This window comes from Mustela lutreola, chromosome 14 (genome assembly GCF_030435805.1).
Source record: "Mustela lutreola isolate mMusLut2 chromosome 14, mMusLut2.pri, whole genome shotgun sequence".
NCBI lineage: Eukaryota > Metazoa > Chordata > Mammalia > Carnivora > Mustelidae > Mustela > Mustela lutreola.
In genome coordinates, this window is record NC_081303.1 from 13,182,526 (window position 1) to 13,207,264 (window position 24,739).

Below are 24,739 nucleotides of genomic sequence, written 5' to 3' on the forward strand. Positions count from 1 at the left end.
TGAATCTTGGCTATACCAACCCCCTGTGACCTTGAGCAAGGTATTTAAGGTCTCTGCACTTCAGTTTCATTATCTGTAAAAATGGGTGGTGACATTGTTTCTTACTTCATAGAGTGAAAGCAAGGACTGAATGAGTTAATACATGTGAAAGTGCTGAGTCAGGGCTTGCACATGGTTTGGTTTCTTTTGCCAGGACTTGCATCCACAAAATGTTGGCAGGACCCAATAACTCAGTCCTTGGTCCCTCCACTTTCCTATCCATGTGCATGTTCCTGATGATCTCAACTATTCTGTGGCTTTATTATTTTAAGTTTTTCTTTTTTTCTTTTTTTTTTTTTTTTGTTTAAGATTTTACTTATTTCAGGGGCGCCTGGGTGGCTCAGTGGGTTAAAGCCTCTGCCTTCAGCTCAGGTCACGATCCCAGGGTCCTGGGATCAAGCCCCGAATCAGGCTCTCTGCTCAGCGGGGAGCCTGCTCCCCTCCCCCACCACCCCTGCCACCTCTGCCTGCCTCTCTGCCTACTTGTGATCTCTGTCTGTCAAATAAATAAATAAAATATTTTTTTTAAAAAAAAGATTTTACTTATTTCAGAGAGAGAGCAGAATGAGAGAGCGAAAGAACATACCAACAGGGTGGAGGGCCAGAGGGAGGAGAAGCAGACTCCCTGAGGAGCAGGGAGACTGACGCTGGACCCAATATGGGGCTTGATCCCAGGACCCTGGGATTATGACCTGAGCCAAAGGCAGATGCTTAAACAACTGAGTCATCCATGTGGCCCCATTCTGTGGCTTTAAATACAACCTAGATGTCAAGGATTCCATGACTTATATCTCTCCCTTGGAACTCTTCCTTCAAATCCAGACTCCTATAGCCAACTGTCAATCTGATACCACTTTGATATCTATGTGTTCTCGAACTGACCAAGCCTGGTCTTGAGCCTCTCCCCCCAGACTTGCTCTTATCACCATCTCTTGTTATCTTAGCAAGTGGCAACTCCATCCTTATGGTTACCAAGGCCAAAACCCTCTGGGTCATCCTTGACTCTGTTCTATCTCCCTGACCCCGCATCTCCTCTCAGTGGTCAGCAAATCCCGCCAGCTCACCTTCTAAACACATCTGAGACCCACCCCCCCACCCATCACCTGCATGGCTAGCACGCCGGGTGCAAGCCACCATCACCTCTCGCCTGGATTATTGGATTACTGCAGGGGCTCCCTGCTTTAGTCTGTCCTCAACACCACAGAGTCATTCCACTAACATTTTAGCTCATTCCTCTCCTCCATTCAGTAAGTGTAAAAGCCAAAATCCTTTAAAAGTGAGCTGTGAGGCCCCACGAGACCTGCCCCCACCTCCTTTCCCTTTACCCTCTGACCTCCCAGACCTCATCTCCCACACCTCTTCCTTCCCACTGTTTCTCCAGCAAGCAGAACACTGCCTTTCCTCAGCATGTATGCACCTGTCTTCCCCTTTGCAAAGAATGTCCTTCCCTCCTGGCTACCTCCCTTACCCTCTTTATACGAATACCTTCTCAGTGGGACCTTCCCTGGTCACCTTGTTTGTTTCTTTGTTTTGTAAGATTTATTTATTTTTTCCAGGGAGAGAGAAGGAGAAGGCACAAGCAGGGGAAGGACAGAGGGAGGAAGTCTCAAGCAGACAGCCTACCAAGACCCAACTGCGGCTCTGGGAGGACCCATGAGATCCTGACCAGGACTGACTCTGAGTCCGACTCTCAACCCACAGAGCCGCCCAGGAGCCCCTGGGCAGCCCATTTAAAACTGCAGCCCCCCCCCCCCCATGCTCCCTGTCCTTCGCCCTGCTTTGTCTTTCTCCCAATAGCAACGAATGTATCTCACTTTTGTCCATTTCATCCATACAAGCCCATGGGATGTAAACTCCATGTGGATACTGATGCCTTGTTCAGCGATGTGTTCCCAGTAACCTGATACAGGGAAGTCCTCAAAAAGTATTTGTTTTATGAATTAATGAAGAAGTCTTTGCACAAATGCCAGCCCTTATTATTTCAGTGCAAATCTGCGGCACGCTCTACCCTTTGCAAAAATCCCTTTGGGGACATAACTGGAAAGGAAGAGAAATCAGCCAGAAGTAAAAGGGAACTTTTAAAAAGATTTTTGAGTAACCCTTTACACCCCAATGCGGGGCTGGAACAAACTTACACTCCCCGCCTCAACCCCCCATCAAGAGTGGCATGCTCCACGACTGAGCCAGCCGCACTGAATAAAGCTGGGGTCCTGGTGTGTAAATACCTCGTCCCAGGTGCTGGAGTGTGGGGCTGTGTCACCCACGAACCTACTCAACAACTACTGTCACGTAGGCCGCTCTCCGCACAGCTTCCAGTCCCGGGCCGCGGAGTCGGAGCTCCAGCGGCGCGGTCCCGAGGGCGCAGGGGCGGGGAGGTGGGCGCGCACGGGGTGGGGGGGGCTGTTCCGGGGCCGCGGGGCGGGAGCGCGCTCAGGCCACCCAGCGGCCCAGGCCACCCGGCCCTGCTCGGCGAGCGCACCATGGCGGGCCCCGCGTCCCGGCGGCGGTTGCGGCGGCTGGCAGCGCTGGCCCTGCTCCTGGCGCTGGCCCCGGGGCCCCCGGCAGCCTGGGCCGGGCAGGTGCCGCGCCCCGCCGAGCGGGGGCCCCCGGTGAGGCTCTTCACGGAGGAGGAGCTGGCCCGCTACGGCGGGGAGGAGGTGAGCGGACGGGAGGCCGCGGGGGAGGCGCGGGCTCCGAGCTGGACGCCGGGCCTGCGGGCTTCCTCCCTCCGGACAGACGGCCGCGCAGGGACCCGGGGGTCCGTCCGAGTCGGGGCTGCGCAGACTTAGCCCCGGCCCTGAGCCCGCACGCCCCGGCCCGCGCTGCCCCCTGCCTGCCTTCCGGCGAGCGGCTCCCCTGAGATGCGTTTCGGCTGGTGATCAGCCCCGGGAACCTCGGAACTTTGGGGGGTTTAATGTTAGCATCCGCTGGGGGCAGACCCTTCCGCCTCCTCCGCGGAGTGAGTGGCGGGGGAGGGAGAAAGGAAGTAAAACCTGGGGCAGACCCAGGGATGATCTAGGCTTCCCTGCACTTCCTGCCCCGACCTCAAACCCACTTTTACTGCCTGGGCTCTCGGCTGAGAAAGAGCTGGGGAGAGGGCAGAGGGGGAGACCGGAGGTTAAAGACACCCTCCCCCCCAACAGACCCACATCAGTCAATAGTCTGGAGGCGTCCAGGAAACTCCTCACAGCACCCCCTGCCTTTGGGCTGCTGGGGTCCAGTGTGATGATGCGGAGCCTGGGAAGATGCTGCACTCCCCGGTAGAAGGGCCATAGTGGGGCCAATCCGGGAAGAGAGGGGGAAAGTTTGATGCACAGATCACAGAACCATAGCATGTCAGCATTGATAGGGAACCGACGTCCTGCTTTTACACACGGGGAAACTGAGGCATGCGCCAGTTAGGGGCAGAACGAGGAAGGGACCATGTCCTCTTGTTAAAACCCTCCAGCCTGGGATCCCTAACCCCAAGTTAGCTGGCCTTAAATAGACCAGGTCTGAAAGGGGGACAGGGGGAGGGTGGTCAGAAACTTGGCCCTTAGGCAGTAATGGCTGGTTTGAATATCACTGTATACAGACGGTGGTCAGAAGCCCGAGTGGAAGAGAACACAGAAGGAGGGAGACATGGATGTGACTAGATGTTAAGGGAAACAGAGAACCAGATGATACAGGATCCAGGAATCGTTGCAGAAAAGAGTTAACGCAGCAAGCCTACTCTCCTTAGGAAGGCCCGCTGGCAAGAGTGGCTGTTGGCTGATGTCTGGAATTCCAGGGTGTTCCACACTTCCCTAGCAGAGGAGGGTGGCTCACTCCGGGCTCTTTATACTGTGTATTTATGTTGAACATTGCTGGGCAGAGAGGGCCTACATGGCCAGCTGCCAGTAAAAACCTTGGCCTCTGAGTCTCTAATGGGTAGAGACTAATGTTCTGGGCAGAAACATCGCGCACGTGGTGCTGCATTGTGTTGCTGGTGGAAGAGCCCTGTGTGTGACCTCTCATGGGAAGGACTGAGCATGAGGAAATCCACCCCTGGATTCCTCTAGACTCTGCCTGTGTCCTTTTCTCTTATGATCTCGTATCCTTCTGTACAGTTGTAATACATCTGAGCTCTGAGTACGACCGTATGCTGAGTTCTGTGAGTCCTCAAAGTCAGTCTTGAAACATGGGGGCGAACTTGGAGACCCCTGGCACAGAACCCAAGAGAAGAGAGTTCAAGGTCGAGGGTACTTGTAGCCACAGCTCCAGGGGCTACAGGATGAGGACAGAGAAGAGATTCTGGGTTTTGGGGGTTTTTAAAAATTTTTTATGCTGACATTACGGATACTTAACTAAGGGAAGGAAAGAGGGAAGCTTGAGGTGGGAACAGGTTAAGGAGAGAAGTGTTTTGGGCGTCTATAGGCAGAGAGAGGAAGAAAGTCAGGTAGGAGAGGGGCCGATGAATACAACTGAGTAGAGCCGTGCTGTTCCCTGAGCCACCCTGGAAGGTTCTGGTTTATGCCTGTTGTCTGGGAAGAGTTACTAATGACACACCCCCTTCACTCTCAGGAGTGTCACTGTTGTGTGACATTATACGGTACCCGAGTTAGAGCTTTGTACCTTTGGATCATGCCTGGCTACCACTCCCTGTTCTTCGGGCTGCGAGCTCTTTGGAGTCTTCCCAGCTGTAAGATGCTTTTATCAGTCAGGCCGGCCCAAGCCACCACCACCTCTCACTGGGATTACTGGATTACTGCAGGGGCTCCCTGGTACACCTGAAACAGAAACAGTAGAAAATAACATATTTGGCTTATTGCAAGGAATTGGTTTATGTGATCATGGGCACTGGTCAGGCAAGTCTGAAGTCCATAGAGCAGGCCAGAATCCCCTGGGCAGTTGCTGATGCCCCAGCCCACCTGAGGAATTTCTTCTTCTACAGGGAAACCTTAATTTTGTTCCTAAGGCCTTTCAACTGATGCAGTTAGGCCCACCCCAATTATTCTCCTTTACCTGGAGTCAGCTAATTATAGATGTTAATCACAACCACACAGTATCTTCATAGCGACACCCAGATACTGTAATTGATCAAAGTTGGCACGTAAAACTGACCATGACAATGGCCATCACAAGAGTGCCTACTCTATGTAGGGATTGTGTGAGGATTAAATGAGATGGTGATATGCAAAGGATAGGCCTGCAGTAATCTTAGCATAGTAAGCCGTTATAAATCTTAGCTGCTACTTTTGTTAGCTTATTACTGAAGTTATAAGCAAGAGGCAGTATAACAGGTCCATAATCCTCTTATGCAATTCAAAAATCAAGCTCTGAACCCAGAAGAGGTTTTTTTTTTTGAGATTTTATTTTTAAGTAATCTCTATGTCCAGTGTGGGGTTTGAATTTACAAACACAAGATCAAGAGTTGCATGCTCGGGCGCCTGGGTGGCTCAGTGGGTTAAGCCGCTGCCTTTGGCTCAGGTTATGATCTCAGGGTCTTGGGATCGAGTCCCGCATCGGGCTCTCTGCTCAGCAGGGAGCCTGCTACCCTTTCTCTCTCTCTGCCTGCCTCTCTGCCTACTTGTGATTTCTCTCTGTCAAATAAATAAATAAAATCTTTAAAAAAAAAAAAAAAAGAGTTGCATGCTCTACCAACAGAGCCAGCCAGATGCCCCACAAGGCTTTTTGTTTTTGTTTTTAAGTCATTTAATAGCAAAACCCAACCTGCTCTGAACTCCTTTGGTGACAGAACCTTGTCAGCGCCGACACAAGTCTGTTTATAATGTTCATGTGCTGTCCTTAGTGTGAATACTCATGTTCATGTTTCCTGTGGAAATGTTCATAGAGTTGGTTGCGGGGCGCTGCCTCGGACCCCATAGGGAAGACAAGTGAAGTTGAGGATTCTCCCTGGTTCAGAGCGGATGTCATCCTCCACCCTCCAAGTGCAACACGATTTTTGCCACCCTCAGAAAATGTGTTTTCCGCTTTCACTGCATGGGAGGATACCAAGGGCAGAGAGGGTCCCCCACCGGCCCCCACCCCACCTGATTTCTGGGCCCGGGGCCAGATGGTGCCCGCTCTGTCAGGCACTATCCTCACCACTTTATTTATTTATTTATTTATTTTTAAGATTTTATTTATTTATTTGATAAGAGATTACAAGTAGGCAGAGAGGCAGGCAGAGGATGGGGGTGGGGAAGCAGGCTCCCCACTGAGCAGAGAGCCCTATGCGGGGCTCGATCCCAGGACCCTGAGATCATGACCTGAGCCCAAGGCAGAGGCTTAACCTACTGAGCCACCCAGGCGCCCCATCCTAACCACTTTAAAGCACCAGCTCATTTAATGACCACCACAGCCTCACGAGGGAGGGGCTGTTACCTCATTTGTCATGGAGGAAGGAGGCAAGGGGAGGTGAAAGGAACTTGCCCAAGGTTACACAGTGGGGAGTCCTCAAGGTGAACCAGGCGCTGCTCCCTCAGGCCCGAACAAGGAAAAGCAACGACCAAGAGCGCCCCTCTCCATCCTTGCGCAGTCCTAGAACCGTGCCAGGCAGTGACCTGCCCCACGGGGGTACCGGTTCTAAGAAGATACCAGCGTGCCGGGAAATGTAGTTTGGCTGTGGGAGTTTATTTGGCGTGACTCTGGGTCCCGAGCTGGCTGAGGCCCCCTGGGCTTCACAGTTATTCTTCGTAGATGGAATTTGCCTGTTCTCAGCACCAGCTGTCCTCGGAAATCTGTGCTAAGGTCAGGAGGTGACAGGGTGACATTTGTTTTCTGCTTTTCTAAAACTGAATGATAGGGAGGAGTAAGACTGTGCTTCTTCCAGAAAGATCATTCTGAAGAGACATGAAGAAGATACAGACAGTGAAGGCGGTGGGATGGAGGCCGGAGAGTAAGGAGGAGAAACCGCCCTCTCTAACCGTGCAGTCGAGGGGCAGCTTGTAGACGGCTGTGTCCGGGCGTACTTCGTGCACCGTCCCCCGGGACACACACCCACAACACAAGTTCTGTCAAACAATGCTTCTTCTTTCTACGTGTGATGCACCCCAACATTTTCTATTTTCTGTTCCATTTTAAACTTTTCCTTTTCTACTTCATTAAAAAAATTGGTTAGTAAGTCACTAAGTGAATCCACGATCCATTAATAGGTTACCGATGCCACGGCGGTCAGAAAAGAACCCGGCCTCGGATCCTCGGGGGGGCCCCCGTTATTTCTGCAGAAGGAAACATCTGCAGCAGTTTCCCTCTTTACCACCGAGGGCCTTTGGCTCTGTCCTTGGCCCCCGGTTCAAGGGCAAGGTTGAAGGCTCAGGGGCCCGCCGTCCTGCGTGTACCCAGTCTCGGGCCTCTCCCTACCTCTCTTCGCCCTGCTGCCTCATCTGCCCTTCCGTGGTCGTTCTCGTGGCCCTTTCCTGGCACTGCTTGACAGCAGGCGGGGAGGAAGGCCAGACGGTGAGGCAAGTCCAGACCCCGAGGAGAAAGGCGAGGCCTCATTCATGCAGGGCTTCCCCTGGTTCCTGTCCATCTGGGTGCTTCTGACCGACTCCGTGCCTCACTGGTGGTCCTGAGTCTTGTGGATGAATTTCCCAGGCCCCCCTCACCCTGTCCTGGTCCCAGGCAAGTGCGCTGTCTTCGTGCTGTGTGGCCCCCAATGGGGCAGGCCAGGGAGTGGAATGAGCTTGGGTTCTAAGGCTCCAGAGACTGCTCTGATTCCCGCTGGGACTCGGGGCAAGTCTCCCAACTCCCCGGCCCGGACAGCTGCATCTGGAAAATGAAGGTATTGGATAATCTTCAAGGCCCTTTCAGTTTTAACTTAAAATGCCTCTAGAATCCTTATCTGTCACTTGGGAGGTACATTTTTTGTCTGTCAAAATCTAGATTAAGGATCCGGGTAACTAACAAACTGCTAAGGGCTTCATATCTCTTGCCTTGGTTAATCCTCACAACAACCTGGTAAGTGGATACTCTTATAATCTTACTACAGAGGGGGAAACTGTGGCACAGAGAGGTTAAGTAATCTGCCCAAGGCAGCACAGATTATAAGTCGTGGCTCAAACCCAGGTCTGTTTGGCTCAAACCCCGGTCTGTTTGACTTGAGGTGACTCCTCCTGTGGGCTCTTGGAAAAAGGTCTGTTACTGCAGACCTGCTGTAGAGATGAAAAAAACGAAGCATCCTTCCAGACGGATGAGAGGGTGGGGAGCCCGGTGGGAAGCTGGTGATGAGCATGTGTGTCTTTATCTGTCTGCAGGGACATTTGTAATTCGGAGTCTGCATTTCTGCAAGACTTCCACTCACCCTCTGTCTTCTCAGTTGCCTGAGTTACCCCCGGGGCCTGGAAACCATGCCCGCCGCTCTGCTGCCAGTGGACTCCCAGCTCCTCAGGCCTGGAACGACCCCTCAGCCCCACTCCCAGCACACTTGACGTTTAACCAATAAGGCCATTCCTCTCTCTGGAATGTCTGTAACAACATTCCTTTCTGCCCCTTTGCTGGGACTTCTTCTTTGCCCCAACACCTTCAATGTATGGTTTCACGAGGAGACAGATATTTAACTGTTGGAGTGGAGAGTGTTAGTGATAAGATGCATGTGGTTCTAGTTTATGTACGTGAATGTCATGTTTCTATGCCTCTTTGCATGCAAGGAAGGAGTTACGTATTCAAGGAAAAGCGTCAGGATGGAAAATATGACCAAATGCCATGGGTAAAATTATAACTGTTAAAATAGTGTTTAAATTGAAATAAGATGTAACCCCACTTGATAAGCTATTGAAGTCAAGAAATACATAATCACAGTGAAAGAAAGGCCATTTAAAAAAAAAAATAAAAAAAGCAGGCTTCTGGCTGGTTAAGCCATGCCTTTTAAAATGACCCGTATTGGAGTGCTGGCTGACTCAGTACGTAGAGCGCACAATTCTTGATCTTGGGGGTGAGTTCAAGCCCCACATGGGTGTAGAGATTACTTTTTTAAAATCGTAAAAAAATATTTAAAATAGGGGCACCTGGGTGGCTCAGTTGATTAAGCCTCTGCCTCTGGCTCGGGTCATGATCCCAGGGTCTTGGGATTGAGCTCCAACTAGGGCTCTCTGTTCAGCGGGTAGTCTGCTTCTCCCTCTCTCTCTGCCTACAGCTCCCCCTGCTTGTGCACGTGCTCTCTCTCTGGCCCCCTGTGTCAAATAAATAAATAAAATTAAGATTAAATAACTCTTGGTTGAGGTGGAGCACATCACCAAGACAACAAAGTTCTGGATACTGTCTGTCCGGAGGTGATAGAGAGGTAATAACCAACCATTCACTGAGCTCCTGCGCTGGGCCTACTCTGTGCTCACCTACGCTGTGTCCTTCAGCGTGCCTGCAAGGTCATTGGGTGTTATCCATACCTAACGGTCAGAGAAACTGAGGCCTGTGAAGTTATGTGATGGTGAGATACATTTCCTCGGTCGAGTCGCATACCTTCCCAGAGCCCCAGCTCCTCTCTCTGTGAAATGTAGTCATGAAAACTTGACCTTAAGCCCCACAAGGGCAAGAAGTTTAAGGCCCATGCCTAGAGGAGACCAAGCAGTGTGCTCTCAGAAATCTAGAGCTTCCTGTGTACCCAGCTGCAGCAGCCCCCTTCACCCCAGCCTAGGAACCGATGCTTGGTGTCCCCGTACCCTCAGTGGGGCTGAGACAAAGGAGGCCTGGTCTTGCGTGTCCTAGAACGTGCCAGTTGTCCCAGCCCATCCACCCTGATGGTAGTTAGGAAATTCATGCCATCTGTTTTTGCGTTGTTCTCTTCGGTGGTGGTGGGAGGGGATAGGAATTTGAAGATAACATTTTATCCCTATAAATACAGCAAAAAATATACTATGAGACTGTGAGCACATTGGGGAGACAGCATTGCTTGTATATTTCTAGCACTGTAAATGGTTTTTTGAAGAACAGATTGCTTACATTTTTAATAAGTGATGACATTGTTCGTGTACTTTGGTCCAGGAATATAACTCAACAAATTATAAAGTAGCTAATAGAAAGATCTTCGTAATCCTGCCATTTATGGTTTTAAAGAATTGGAAAGAGCCCAAATACTCAAAATAGAAGAAGAGCCAAACCAACCGGTACACAGTATCACTAATATAAAATAGTGCTGTGCTAGTGACAACCATTTTGGTTATTTCAATACATGGGAATGTTTATAGGAAGCAATATTACCTGTAAGAAGCAAAATGTAAAATTGATCATTTATACTGATTGCATCCATGTAAGTACATTAACCAAGATGAAAGGAGATTTGGGTTGATTTTTAAAAATTCACCGTTTAACATACTTTGAATTTTTATCTATGTAGATTTGCTTTGGTCCCTGGGATTTTCTTTTCTTTCTTTCTTTCTTTTTTTTTCCCCCCCAGAAAGGTATTGCCATGGGCTTGTCATGATACTTTGTAACTTTTCCTAAGTCTGTGAGTGGATGTGACATTGGGCAGGCAGGGGCGAGCTCCTGATGGGCGAGCTGGCTGAGGACTGGCTCAGGGATGGCCGCTTTGTACCTTCGGCCGCTGCCGTCTGCACAGCCTGTGGTGGGAAGAGATGTCACCAGCTTGGGCTGGAGAAGCGGAGATCTCCAGCTCCCTCCAACAGTTTCTCTCCTGCTTTCTAGGAGGATCAGCCCATCTACATGGCAGTGAAAGGAGTGGTGTTTGATGTCACCTCTGGAAAGGGTAAGTGGCTCGGCTTTATGAATCCTTACTTCTGGGGAGCTCGGCAGCCAGAGTGGGCACTGGATGTGTGAACAAAGGGAGGGGACACTGGCCAGGTCCTTTTCCCTCAGACGGAGATAACATTCTTCGTCAGTGTTGTACTTCCACAGTGGTTTTCTAATGATGTCACGCTCCTGCTCAAAAGCCCTCCATGGCTCCCTGCTGCCCATGTCATCAAATCCCAACTTGATGTTTTTACCATGGTTGAAGCAGTGAGGAAAAGTGTTGCTTTGCAAGGTGTTGGGATCGCAGAACATGACAGAACATTTTAATGTCACTTCATGGTTTCTCTAGTGGTAATTACTGATGATATCATGGCAGTTTTGTTATGGTTCATTGTTACCCGATACCAAACAAAAGATGCTGAACCGAGTAGACTTGGCTTCCACCAACATTTAAGAAGACTGAGCATTCTTCCTGTTTGCATTTTAAATATTTTTAAGAGATTGTTTTCACTCTAGATTTTTTAAAAATCACCTTTCAGTCCAGCATGTGTGACTTATTCCAAAGTCTGCATTAGTGGAACCCAACCTGACGGCAGGGGCTGGCTTATTGGGCTTCATGTCTTCTCTGCTTCCCCTCTCCGTGGGCCTGGAGCCTTCGGCAGCACCGGATTGGGCTCAGAAGCCCCCTCCCCCACCACAGACCGTCTCCTTGCTGCCTGGCATGCATGTCCACACTCACGACTTCTTCCTTCTTCTCCACTGCAGAGTTTTATGGACGAGGAGCCCCCTACAATGCCTTGACTGGGAAGGACTCCACCAGAGGGGTGGCCAAGATGTCTCTCGACCCCGCAGACCTCACCCATGACACTGTGAGCCAGATTATGAGCCTTTGTCAAAATGTCCCACCTGCCTTGGCCATGGCCTTTTTCACCTAGGCAATAGCAAAGCTTCCTAATTAGCCTGTTGATCTTCCGTCCACTCAGTGTGGCCAACTGTTTTCTTGAAATAGAGATCTTACTATGCCACTCCTACTCAGACACCTCCCAGACTCCCCAGTACCTGCAGAGTCATGCCCAAGCTCCCGTGAACTTGGGACCTTCACAGTTTGGCTCCAACCTGCCTTGGTGGCCCCATCCCCCTTGCAGTCTGCACCCGCCACCCCCAGGCTCGTAGGTTTGCTGTTGGTCTCGGACACCCATTCCGCAGGCCGCTCTGGGCACGAACAGGGTTGAGAAGCAGAGTATCCCCCATGTTCGTAGTCCTATGAAAGAGAAAACAGCATTGACAGAAGCCATTTGAGGGCCTCAGAAATCCCAGCAGGGGGGCCGGCATTCACCCAGCTGTGCTCAGATGAGTCAGACTCACAAACCACAACATTACAGAAAGATTCAGGAGCCAAGGAAGGGGAAGGGTGTCTGAATCTGTCACGGGAGAGGGGTAGAGGGCCATGAAAAGAACGTGGGTGCAGACTGCGTAGCGTGTACCCGACCCTGCCCCAGATTGGGTGTTCTCTGGAGTCATGAATTCCCACCTCAGTCAAACAGCAAAGGGATCCTGCCCCACCATCCCCCTACACACAGGGGTGGTTCTCAAAAAGTCAGTTGGTTGTTGAGATACGTTGTCGCCAGCATTAGGGGTGTGGGGGCAGGGGGGTGGGGTGGTGAGAGTCCAGTGCAAGGCATGACTCACTCATCCCACCCCCCCACCCCTCCCCCGTGTCGCTTGGGCTTTTCTCCCCAAGACGGGCCTCACGGCTGAGGAGCTAAAATCCCTAGACGACATCTTCACCAAAGTGTACAAAGCCAAGTACCCCATCGTGGGCTACACGGCCCGGAGGATTCTCAACGAGGACGGCAGCCCCAACCTGGACTTCGAGCCCGAAGACCAGCCCCATTTTGACACAAAAGACGAGTTTTGATATTCCATCCTGGGATCGTGTTCCTGATGGGGGGCGGGGCAGGGAGACCCTCAGCTGCCCGAGCCTCTGGGCACCCGGACCCAAATAAAGCAGACATTGAACCGGGAATCCTGAATGCCTGTTATAGTCCTTGGTCGAGTGTTCTGTCCCCATGGCACCCCCCCCACCCCCGCACACTGACCAGGCGGGTCAGGACGGTGGGGCCAGGAGCGCCCTCGGTGTCACCGTGGAAGTGACTGACTGCTTCAGATTTCTGTTTTCTTGTACTTGAACCAGATTCACTGTGACCATGTTTACTTTAGAATAAGCACGAAAATAAACTTATTTTTCACAAGAGAAGATTCTTCCCCACACGCCCTCTCCTTGAGGCCTCATCTGCTCCACGGGCAGGGGCAGCCTTGTGCGTGGGCCGCCCCTTCACAGTCCTGCCTGCGGTGTCCCCACCCCTGAGGGGCCGTCCTCGCCATTCCCACCCGGGGAAGGCACAGGGAGGGTGCGTGGGAGTGGGAGCGGTGGGGAGGGGGCGCCAGCGGGGCTGGCTCGGCACTGCCACCAGGACAGAGTGACCCCCTGACTGGCTTCAGCCCCATCTGGGCTGGAAAGTGGTGGCCAGGGCCTTGTGGCCGGAGCCTGGCCTGGACGTCGCCCCAAACTTGGTAAGGTCCATGCAACACGCGGGACTCGGATTAGATTCCATAAGGATTTCCTTCCTTTTGAGGGGGGATTTTTTCCCCTCTAAGGGACACTGGCCCTGTCTGAAGACATTTTTATATGTTTGTTGTCACAGCTGTAGGATTCTACTGGTAGCTCGTGTTAAACAGCCTACAGTGCACAGGACAGCCCTCCCTCCCCAGACCAAGAACCTCTGGCCCAAAGGGTCTTGTGTGTTGAGGCTGAGAAGCGCCACGTTAAACTCATCCTGGAAATTTTATAGTAGAGATGAATTTCTTTGACAGAAACTAAATAGCATCTCTTCCCAAGAGAGAATTTTTACATTAAGTGGAAGATGCTCCTAAGGGGACTGACTGTTCAAAATGCTGATGCTGGGGCCCAGCCCCAGGGCCCCAGATTCCAGATTTCTAGAACATGGCCCGGGAGCTGCATTTTTAATGAGCACCCTCCCGCCCCCCTCCCCCCAGGAGACTGTGACATGAATGGGCTCGGACAGACTTTGATAAACATTACCTTCTGTCTCACCTGTCACCTCAGGGAGAACCTACCAGAGCCTTTCTGAGGACCAGGCTTGACCTCTGCCTTGTTCTTCCATGTGTGCAGACTAGAGACTCTCCCGGTGAACTCTGGAGTCCCACTCAGAAGCTGGGAGCTTGGTGACCACCCACCCAAGAGTAAAGGGCCTGGAACTTATCAGACCGGACTCCTTGGCCTGGAATTCAGAAAGTCCTTCATGTGGCCAAGGTAGTCTGTACCCGGACATGTGGCCCCCAAAACAAATGACACTTGAGTGCACACAGATGGTTACAAGTTTCTGGAAACACCTGAGCGAGGACTTCTTTTACCAAACACCTGCAACCCACTTCCTGCCTTATCAGGCAGTGATGGGGGAGGAGTCCCTGCCTTAAAGCCTGGGCTGCAGGCTGGGAACTTTCCAGGACCACTGTCCTCCCCACGCCCCCTCACCTTGATGTCCCACACCCCACAGCAAAGCATGGTTTCCCTCAAGGCTTCAGGCTCCCCACTCCTGGGGCAGTTCTGCCCACTTCGCTGCCCTATACCCCAGCAAGGGGCTTCTCTGAATCAGAATGTGTCTCATTCAGAGATTCTAGGACAGAGCACACAGAAACCCAGGCGGCCTGGAGAGGCCCCACACAGGGTGCGCGCAGCTCAGGGAAGGGAAACCCAGCTGGCTTGGGGATCGGCGTCACGGTGTGTCTGCAGGACCCACAGCCCACTGCCCCATCTACCCCTGCTCCCCTGCTCCCACACTGGCTTGTCATGTTTTCTTTGCTTTCAAGGCTTCTATCCTTACAAGACTCTGTTCCGACCCACCTCCGGGATTCCTTATAGCTTAGCACTCACCTGCTTGGATATAACTGCCTCCTTATGAGCCTGTCTACCCCAAACAGGAGAACCTTGACGGCCCAGCACAGACCCTCACTGACATGGCCAACCTTGCTGGACTTGCCAGCGTTGGCACTGAAAACCCTGCACTGCAGGAAACCCCGCAGTCAGGAGCAAAGCTGGGGGACCAAACTGCGCCAACCGCTGAGGCCAGGCCTCCAACCAGCGGAGAGACTCCAGACATCATGGGAGGCCTGTGCCAGCTTGGGATGAGGAAGGAAGAGAGGAGCTATGATTCCTCACCCAGGAGAAGAGGAGGCTGAAGGAAAGGCAATGGGAGAGTGGACAGGGGTTGTGCTCTTAACCAGGCCCCACATAAGTTCAAGTTCAGTCTCTCAGAGGGGACGCTCCACGCCCAGTCTACAGTAGGTGCCCTCACAGCAGAGTGTCGTTGATACTGATGGGATTGGTTAGCTCCTTTCCTAAGTCTAAGTTCCTTCCAGGAGGAGCAGCTCGTCCGTGGCCTCTCTCGGGGGCCACGGAGCTCCCTCTGCTTCATGTTCCCTTGTACCCCGGGGTGCTGCTCAGTTCCCGCCCTGCCGCCACACAGACCTTCTTCCCAGGCAGGTGGCACAAGCCAGCTCCCTTACGTAACAGAGAAGAAGGGGCTTAGAGGCAGAAAACGGGGCCCTGAAGCGAGGAGCCCTGTTCTCCGTTTAGAAAATAAGACCACCAGGCACTGAACGTTCCAGAAGGGTGAGTGCTGGAGCTGACCAGCAGCCCAGGTCTTAGAGGTGAGCTCATGCAGAGGGCATCGGTCAAGCTGGGACCCCGGACAGGAAGGCCTCCAGACTCAGACCCCTCGGTCCTTCTCGACACATCTACCATCTACTCCATCATTAGCTTCTAGGGGAAAAGCGAGGGTCTGAACATAGCGACCTCCCCCTCCGCATTGGCTTCCTTCAAAAGGCTGCTTCTCAAAGCCCCAGTCTCCAAAAACCATGGCCTGCTGGGGGCACTGTCCATTCCCGAGGTGCTTCTGCAACAGGCTGAAGCTGGAAATCCATGCCTAGAACCCAGTCTCCACCAGGCACAGAGGGCCCTGTCCCTGGGCCCACTCCACGGATCGCTGTGATTCCTAGAGACCACCTACAGGGCCTGACTCTGAAGGAGGGCAGCTTGAGGGCACAAAGGCTGCACAGGCTTCTCCAGGAAGGGCAGGCAGGCTGCCTTAGGGTGGCAGGGAATCTGGCAAGGCAGGGGTTGGCCCTGCAGACGTGCACCCAGGACATGCCACATAAGCACGGCCTTAAGAATGACCACGATGTGTTGGTCACCTCTGATGCCCCATTCGCAGCCTGTCGGCCCCCCACATGTGGTGGTATCTCTCAGTGCCAAGTTCAGCCACTTTCCCCTGGGCTTCTCTGCCAAGCGAGCCGTCTAAGCCATTCTAGGGCACTCCAGCCGGCAAGGGCAAGGAGCTAACGTCCCGGCCCCCCGGAACACTCCTCCACCAACAGGGGCTGAAGTCTGCAGAGGCCTCCCCGCACTGAGGCTCGTTCTTTGGGCTCCTGAGAGGGTCTCAGGTGGGACTGAGCCCCAGCTGCACACAGAGGTGATCCGCTCAGTAACGCCCTGGACCTGTGTTACTCCCCTCAGTCCCCTGGGCCTCAGCCCAAGGATCATTTCCCAAATGTCTGTCCCTGCGCACCAGCCCCTAGCCAGCAGCGGCACAAGCGGGTAAGACACAATTGACTTCCTCAGACACCAATGGATCGCCTTAGGCCAAACGCGGGTTTACTAGTAGCACCTCACACCTGTGCACACTTACCAGTTTCCTAAGTCTCCTTCCTGCGACCACAGCTGTGTAAGTAATGACCCCCAGAACTTACTGGTGTGCAATGGCTCCTCCTTGTGCTCGGAGGTGCAGTGGCCAGTGACTCTGGGAGGGCGCCGTTGGGGATGTGGGTCCGTCCTGGCTGTCTGGGGCCTCCGCCTGAACGAAGAAGCGGGGCTCGCTCACATTTCCCGGGGGTGGAGCCGGTCCTGGGCCGGAAGTTCCATTCCTCTCCCCGCATCACTTCGCACGCAACTGGGCTGTCCCTCCTTTTGTGACCCGACCTCTAGCGTCAGACAATGTCACCTCCACACCTCATGGCAGCCACAGAGCCCGCCCAGGGTCAAGGCACACCAGGCCTATTTGGGAAAATATGACCTGCCACAGGCCCCTTGCTCCTGATCTCACGAGATTCTTACAAAAGGAAATACTCTTGTTTTCAGGTTTCCTGTGTTTAGCTTGATTGCCCGGCACGTGGCAGGTGTGCAGTCCATTGCTTTCGTCTCGTGGGGAGAGACAGGTTTCAGGGTCAGACTGACGGGTACGAGTCCCCATTTCATCTCTTACCGCCTCTAGAGTCCCAGGTGAGTTGTTTAGCTTCCCAGAGCCTCAGTTTCCTAATGTTTAAAATGAGAGCCGAAACTCCCACTTCACGAGGCTGGTGCTAGCACCGGACGTGCCATGTCGTAATGCCCCGAGCAGATTGCTAACACCTGCCGGGGGCCACTTCCTCTTTCCTCTTCCCCTCCCATTCGACTCGGGACTGAATGCTTCTCAGACTTCCCAGCAGGTTCACAGACCGACATGAGAAGAAATTGTCAGTTATGCGTCCAGGGTCTGGGCGATGGGCTGGCTGGGAGAAATCAGGGTGCCCAGCTTCAGCCCATTCTCGCCCCCTCCCCAGATACTTGCCACTCAGCCCAGAACTTTGAACAGTAACCCAGTTCTGCTGATGATATCTCCCTCCCGCAGTTCAGGCTCTTTGGTGTCTCAGATGCCCTAGAGATTCTCCCAGAGTCCCAAGGGCCGTGGAGAAACATCTGCCCACCTCCCCCAAGAGTACTGCCTGGACCGCTGTCTTGCTGCCCGAGGCCTAATATCAGGTGTGCCTGGGGTGTGCCCCCTGTGGTGCAGCTCCCCACCACACCCGATGGTTTGGGTGCCTGCCGACCATTCACTTCCCCTGGGGTTGGGCCCTGCCTCACACTCTAGAAGTTAGGTGACTTCCATTCCAGAGGATGCCTTACTCGCACATGCTGTTCCCTCTGCCTGGAAGGCTCTTCCAACTAACTGCCTACTCTGTCACTTCCCTCTTGCTTACGTCACCTACAATACCTTGTCCTGGCTTAGATACCATCTCATCAAGGAAGCTTTCCCGGACCCCTCCCTGCCAAGATGGCGCCCGCATCAGCACCGATTCTGCTGCCCCACGACAGTGTTTTCATTCGTCATTCTTGCCACCAGCCCTGTTCTCAGCTGTCTCACCACCACCTAGTGCAATGAAAGCCCAGCACCTTCTGCTTGATAGGTGAGTGAGAGAATGCACTGTTTCTCCCACACGTGGGGTACCCCTCGCCTCGGTGACCCCCCCTCACCCTTCACTCGGGGATGTAGGTCCGAATTCTGGGCCCCATCCTGGGCCAGCACCACAATGCCCACCATGACCAAGGTCTCCAGCAGAGCCCACTGGGCATCACCTCCTCCTGGACCAACCATGCCTGAGCCTTTCCAAGGCCCTGTCATGTGGGCAACATACAAAAATAGTCAGTGGTTCCCCTGGCAACCACCACGGCAGATGGTAACCGGCACGGACAGTCTTGGAAAGCTTGGAGGCCGGGAGGAAAAGGAAGCCTGCTCCGACTGGTAGCTCTCCTGTCTGGGCCGGGCAGGGGGCCATCCAAGCTGCCTCTCCTCCCCTCTTGGCTTCCTGGGGACCACCTGTTCTGAAGCCCAAAGGGAAAAAATGGGCTAGGGGAGTTGCCCACCTGCCCATATCATATGCATCCCTGGCAGTCCCTGTGTTGTGCCTCTGTCCCCTCCCGGTGGGGTCAGTGAGTCCTCCTCTGGCTGCCCGGCCTTATGCAGATGAGGTCACCAGCAGGAGACTCAGTCTTGCTGCCAGAGGCCTCATTTCAGGTGTGGCCATTGTGCCAAGCTGTCCCAGGCCTCACCCGGAGCATCTGGGTCTCTGCCCAAGTCTTGGGCTCCCTGGCTCTCGGCCCTGCTGGCCCCTCTCCAGCCAGGCCCGCGGCCTTGTTCTTGCCGGGCCTCCCCCATGGCGCAATCTCAGCCCTGCCTGAGCCCTGCTCCTGTCGCCACCGAGCTCCCCTCCAGGATGAGTGTAGGGCTTGGGGCTATGTGGGCTGAGGTTCCAGAGGCCCTGGGGTTTGGGATTCAGGGGGCAGGAGCTGCCGAGGGTGCCAGGAGAGGAAAACAGAAGAGTATGGCTGAAGGGTGAGGCCAGAGGGAGCTGCTGACCCTCTGCAGGCCGCTGGGCTCTAGCCGAAGCCCCCAGAGGGAGAACCAGCAGCTGAGAGAGGAAAGGGCAAGGCAGGACTCGGAGTGAGCTGCTGAGGCGTCCGCAAAGGGAAGCCCAAGGTTTCCAGGGGGCAGGTGGTAGATGTGGCCCTACTGGGCGCTGGCCTGGCCTGGCCTGCTCTCTTCCCAAGAGCCAGCCTTTGCCTCCCCCACTCACCCCCTCGTCCTGGGACAGTGACCTTGCCGCATTCTCCTGGCTGTGTCACCCCCACTCGGCCCAGCCCATTCCTGAACTTGCCCCTCGCGGCTGCCCCTGCCTCCTCCGCCCACTCACCCCACTACTTCATGGGGCAGCAGGCCTCTTGCCTGAGTCCCCTGCCTGTCAGTGGCCTGGCAAGCGTGGCACTTGCTGGTATCTCCCCAAGGGAGGCGGTGGGGCCTGGGTCCACCTGCGGGAGCTCACAGCTGAGGAGGCAGCCACAACCACCCCAGAGACGGGAGAGGCTAAGAAGGGCCTTGGGACCAGCGATGCCCACATGGAGGGCAGCTGAGCCATGGCTGGGGGCCGCTGGGGCTCACGTCTCCACATTCCTGGTGCCACTGCTCAGGTGGCACCAGGTAAGGGTTTGACCTCCCCACTGAGCAGCTTCTTGCCAGCTAGACCCCAGAAACACATCTGTTTCCCTCCTGCCTGAGCCCACTCAGCCTCTCTTTCTCATTTAGTCATGACCTTCCCCTTAACCGTCAGCCATAATCCTCTCTCTGGTCCGCACCACCACATCCTGTCTCATCATCCCCTTAAAGCTCAGGCAGTCTCTTTTCCACAGCGTATTAATTTCACCAGATTTCACATATCCATTCCCCCACCAAGCATCTGTGGACTTTATGCCCACTACGTGCACAGCACTAGGCCAGGTCTTGGGGCTGGGGTACGGTACGAAGACAGGAAAATAAATGCAAGGATTGTCCTTGCTCTTAAGGGTTTCCAAGGAGAGCGGTGGACTGAGCTGCAAAGAAGTTTCCCTGGCCCCAGCAGCTGCTGACCTGCGGGGACCCCAGCCACAGGGTCCTGGGCGTGACAAGGTGGGTGCATGAGGCTGCGGAGGGACATTGGGATTTTCATGGAAACTTCGACCCACAGTGACCACTTGCATGGGACGACATTGCCTCCTGGTGGTTGATTCGTGGAACTCTCCAGCAGCTGTTCTGTAAAGCCCAAAGGATTAAGCTCTCAAGAGCTTCTATTTTTGGTTCCCAATATTTCCATAATGAAATGCTAATAGGAGCAGCCAGAGGGCTTCTCAAAGGGCCCGAGAGCTGCACGGCTGAACTCCTGTGATCTGCAGCTATCTGCTCTCCAGCGGTCAGACTGGCGCCTTGCTCTCAGGTGCGGGTCTCTTTTCCATTGGGTTGGACCCAAGGGTTTCAGGACAGTGGCTCTGTTCTCCGTGACGAGTCTAGCCTCAGAGGGAATGCTGTGTGCACATTCAGCGTGACGTGTTGGAAAGAACACTGGGTCCAGGATCAGGAGGCTTGGGTGCCTGCCCCACATCAGCCGCTAACTCACAGCGAGAAAATAATCACGGTGTTGATTCAGTATTTACTGAACCAGCCATTGCAACAGGAGCTTTAGGTACGCTGGTCCTCACAACACACCTCTGAGGTTGGGGCTATTATTTCCATGTTAGAGGGGAAGAAATCAAGACATGGAGAGGTTAAGGAAGCTCACAATGTGGGGGCGCCTGGGTGGCTCAGTGGGTTAATGCCTCTGCCTTCAGCTCAGGTCATGATCCCAGGGTCCTGGGATCAAGCCCCACACTGGGCTCTCTGCTTGGCAGAGAGTCTGCTTCCTCCTCTCTCTGTGCCTGCCTCTCTACCTACTTGTGATTTGTCTGTCAAATAAATAAAATCTTTAAAAAAAAAAAAAAAAAAGCTCACAATGCATGGCAGTCAGGACTCGGGCTTACGGTTCTGGAGACCAGCTATCCTCCACTGAATTATGGACCTAAAAGAATCAGAAACCAGAGGCAGGATCCACAGAGCGCTGCTTTCAGATGTTCCCCGGGTGGTGGTGATATGGAGTCACCTTCAGAATCGATGGGGCTCCCCAGCTCTAGGCTTCACTGAGCTCAGGGCCATCGGGGGTTCGGGAGGTGAAGGTATGAGGAGGAAGGGTTGGGCCCTAATCCCCACAGGTGTACAGCAGAGCACAGGCACAGCGGAAACCACACCGAGGGCAGAGAGATCCTCCTGCCTGCCAGCCCATCCACCTGGAAGCGGAGAGCATCTGCCTTCTACAACACTCTCCTCTGTGCTGTGCCACATATCCCACAAATTCATAGACCCACGATGTTTTACAACTCATGAAGAACCACTTTTTTTGGGGGGGGGGTACAGCAAGCCAGCAGTGGGGAGAGGGGCAGAGGGCGAGCAAGAGGGAATCCCAAGCAGACGCCGGCTGAGCGTGGAACCAGACATGGGGCTCAATCTCACAACCCTGAGATCATGACCTGAGCCAAAGTCGGGTGTTTAACCCTCTGAGCCACCCAGGCACCACACCCCCCGCTTTTAGAACATTTTATATTTTTAAATTGGTGCATTTGGCAAACTCTTATTGAGACCTACTGTGTGCCTGGCACTGGGTTAGGTCCTGAGTCCGTGGTGGTGAAGGAAGCCAGCATGGCCCTGCCCTTGGGAGTCTGCTATCAGGAGGAGACAGGTGATAAACACACGATTCTAAAAAGCAGAATCACACGCCATGATACGGGCTGACAGGAATGACAACACAGGGGTCGGGGAGCAACAGGGTGGCAGGGGCCCTAATTAGGCAGCACGGGCTGGGAGAATCTGCCCGAAGAGGTGACATTTAATGGAGACCAGAACTGCGTTTTTAGCTTATACCTTCCGTTGGAAAAGGACTTCCCCGTGCTCAGGCACAGAGCCTGCTTCTCTCCGAGTTCCTGGGATCCTCCCGCTGGACAGGGGGGCAGGCATTGTAACCTTCCCTCTGCTGGATCACCGGATGTCCCTCCAGGGATGGAGAATTTTGAGCTTCTTTTTGAGAGAAGATCTCAAAGCAGGGGCTGTCTTGGGGATGGGGAGGTAATGGGGCCCAGGACCCGCCAATTCAGAAATCAGAGAGGTCCCGGGCAGTCGGAGCCTTGAACTCGGCTGTGACACGAAGAGCGGAAGTCAGCTCTGACAGGCACGGGGCAGGACTCACACTCCAGTCTGCAGGGAAGGAGCTTGGGGTCTGTGTCCGCCACCCACCCCCCACTGCGTGCGCGCGTGCACGCACACACACACACACACACACACACACTTGCACGAGAACACACTCCAGCTCAAGCTCACGGCTGTGCTGATCTTCTCATTCCCCCCTACCGTGGTGCCGGAGCTGACACTGGGCGGACCACGCGTGGCTTTGCCAGCGGCCGCCTGTTAGCAATCCGAATCTCAGAGCAAATCTCAGAGCAAATCCCTCCATGCGAATTTCAAGAGCACCTTTAGGGCTTTCTTAAGAAATATGAGTACTTTGGCTTTCATTATTACATCAGATAAAAAAAACAATTCAAAGAACAGTTTTCATTTTCTGCTATGATGAACAATAAAACCAAGTAGAAAAATAAGAGTGTATTAAAAAAACAGATACTCAAGTACTTCTCAGAGGACTTATACCCATTTTCTTCACTACATGCATACTCCTACAAATGACTCCGTAATCTACTATGAGAGGTGGTTCTTCACCTATGTAAGGGACTATATTCCATATTGAGTGAACAATATGGAAATGGATCTATGACTTTAATTTGTGCTTTTTCTTTTTTTTTTTTTCAAGTAAGAGCAACAGTAAACATACTGAAGTTCCTGTTTGTCCAGATCCTAAGCCCACAGAACAGTGATTGTTACAAACACTACCCGTCATAGCTAATAATCAAATTAATGTGCATTTATCAACCTAGGAAGAAAAACTCTATCATGTGGCAGAACTAATTCTAATCTGATAATTGACTGGACTTCAGTCACCTGTGACATGGTCAAGAGAAGGGAACTGGGACTACTAGGTTTGTAATGACCTCACTTACCGATGAACCATCTCTGAGCCCTCACTCCCAACCCCACCCCCATTGAAACCCTGCTAAAAATAGCAGCTGCAGTCTATCTTCCCCCTCCTGTTAATCTGGCTCTGGAAATGTATTTAGGCTCCAAGTTCAGATGAGAGAACTTGCAAGCAGGAAAGAGTTCACTAGGGCACGCCCACAAATAGAGGGCGCTGGAAAGCTGGGGGGCACCTGCCGCTCCCTGGCTCCCTGTTTACCTCTGGTTCCTCTGGAGGCTCCAGAAGTATTTCTTCACCCCAGCAGCACCCCAGAGACGTCAACACCGGCGGGCACGTGTCCCCAGTCTGATGCCTCCGTCTCCACCCAGGCAGGGAGCTTCCCGCAGTTGCTACCTCTATGACGCATTTTTGGCATTCTCTGCCATTGGTGTCAGGTGACCCGAGCCATTTTCTGGCCTCTGGGGGCCTTTTGTGCCAGAGCGGACTCAGGGAAGAAGGGCAGACCCAGTTTCGTGAACCCTGCAGGTGGTCAGTAGCTGGTGGCCCCTGGGAACAAAGGGAGACCTCCGCTCCCCCCGGGCAGGCTTCTGCCTCTCCGGGAGAAGGGACAGTGAGGAGAAAGGGGACAAGTGCCATCTCAAGTCCAGGTGTGTCTGGCCCACCTCACCCCACCCCTGCCTCCTTGCTGAGCTGCCCCTTACCCCAGCCTGGCCCGGCTACACAGCGCACCCGGGAGATGAGACCATGGGCTCCTCTATGGCTCGCAGTGTCCCTGGGAGGGTTTGGGGAAGGGGTGGTTGTTCTGGATGTCTCTCTGTGAGTGCAGTCTGGCCCTGCCTCAAGGCCAGGCCAGAGCAGAGGTCTCTGGAAGACCCACAGCACAACTAATGCACAACCCCGTAGCCACCCGCCCCAGCAGCAGCCCCACAGGGCTGGCCAGACAGCAACCATGGCCTGGAAAGGAGAACCATGCAAGTCCTGTGTAGGAAAGTCCAGCGGATCGTAGACACTGAGCTAGCCGAGGACACCCAGGTGAGAGCTCTCGAGCGAGGTGGCCAATGTGAGCAGAGCTTGGTGGGGAGGGCGGGAAGCTGGGCAGAGTTGGGAGATAGATGGCGGGAGACTTTATTCATTTATTTGACAGACACAGAGCACAATCAGGGGGAGGGGCAGAGGCAGAGGGAGAAGCAGACTCACCACTGAGCAAGGAGCCGATGGAGGACTGTTCCCAGGACCCTGAGATCATGACCTGAGCCCCAGGCAGACCTTAACCAACTGAGCCAGGTACCCCTCTTAAAAATCTTTCATGGGGCGCCTGGGTGGCTCAGTGGGTTAAAGCCTCTGCTTTCGGCTCAGGTCATGATCTTAGGGTCCTGGGATCGAGCCCCGCATCGGGCTCTCTGCTCAGCAGGGAGCCTGCTTCCTCCTCTCTCTCTGCCTGCCTCTCTGCCTACTTGTGATCTCTGTCAAATAAATAAATAAAATCTTAAAAAAAAAAAAAAAACTTTCATAGCTACCAGCTCTGTTGATTCTCAAACATCTGGGACCCCATCTCCCTTGCAACACAAGTCTGGAATAAACAAAAAATGGTCACATGAACAGGAACTAACAGTCTTTCTCGGGCTTTGTGTCTCCCTCAGCCCCTGTGTAGGGCCTCTGAGCTCAGGAGCTGGTCCTTCCCTTCCAGCTCCAACTTTCTGAGGTGACATTTGCAACAACTGCCCTCAGTGTCCCCAAAGCTCAG

The 24,739-nt window shown here is 53.5% G+C and overlaps 2 protein-coding genes across 11 annotated transcripts in view; one reads left to right on the forward strand and one right to left on the reverse strand.

The window, feature by feature from the left end:
• PACC1 (proton activated chloride channel 1) overlaps positions 1–24,739 on the reverse strand; it is a 163,865-nt gene that overhangs the window by 42,176 nt on the left and 96,950 nt on the right. For 6 of the 10 annotated variants that reach the window (XM_059145309.1, XM_059145305.1, XM_059145304.1 and 3 more), the window contains 3 exons: positions 11,743–11,944; positions 9,657–9,826; positions 4,614–4,787 (listed from right to left, as the gene is read on the reverse strand). In XM_059145309.1, the coding sequence (XP_059001292.1) occupies positions 4,614–4,643 (30 nt within the window). In that variant the 5' untranslated portion in view covers positions 4,644–4,787; positions 9,657–9,826; positions 11,743–11,944. Of the gene's footprint in view, positions 1–4,613; positions 4,788–9,656; positions 9,827–11,742; positions 11,945–16,512; positions 17,446–23,253; positions 23,655–24,739 lie in introns of those variants that run through there. The other 4 variants (XM_059145311.1, XM_059145312.1, XM_059145315.1 and 1 more) reach the window with 4 other exon arrangements.
• Positions 2,474–12,709, forward strand: NENF (neudesin neurotrophic factor). Its single transcript, XM_059145316.1, has 4 exons — positions 2,474–2,696; positions 10,639–10,699; positions 11,449–11,552; positions 12,425–12,709. The coding sequence occupies exons 1-4, from the start codon at positions 2,520–2,522 to the stop codon at positions 12,599–12,601; spliced, it is 519 nt and encodes a 172-aa protein (XP_059001299.1). The 5' UTR covers positions 2,474–2,519; the 3' UTR covers positions 12,602–12,709.

What these genes read in the sequence shown, in the direction of transcription:
- NENF (XM_059145316.1), top strand. Translation starts at nt 2,520, where the DNA reads ATGGCGGGCCCCGCGTCCCGGCGGCGGTTGCGGCGGCTGGCAGCGCTG. An exon ending in CCCGCTACGGCGGGGAGGAG is followed by an intron (nt 2,697 to 10,638) that starts GTGAGCGGACGG and finishes CCTGCTTTCTAG; the next exon opens with GAGGATCAGCCCATCTACAT. An exon ending in CAGACCTCACCCATGACACT is followed by an intron (nt 11,553 to 12,424) that starts GTGAGCCAGATT and finishes TTTCTCCCCAAG; the next exon opens with ACGGGCCTCACGGCTGAGGA.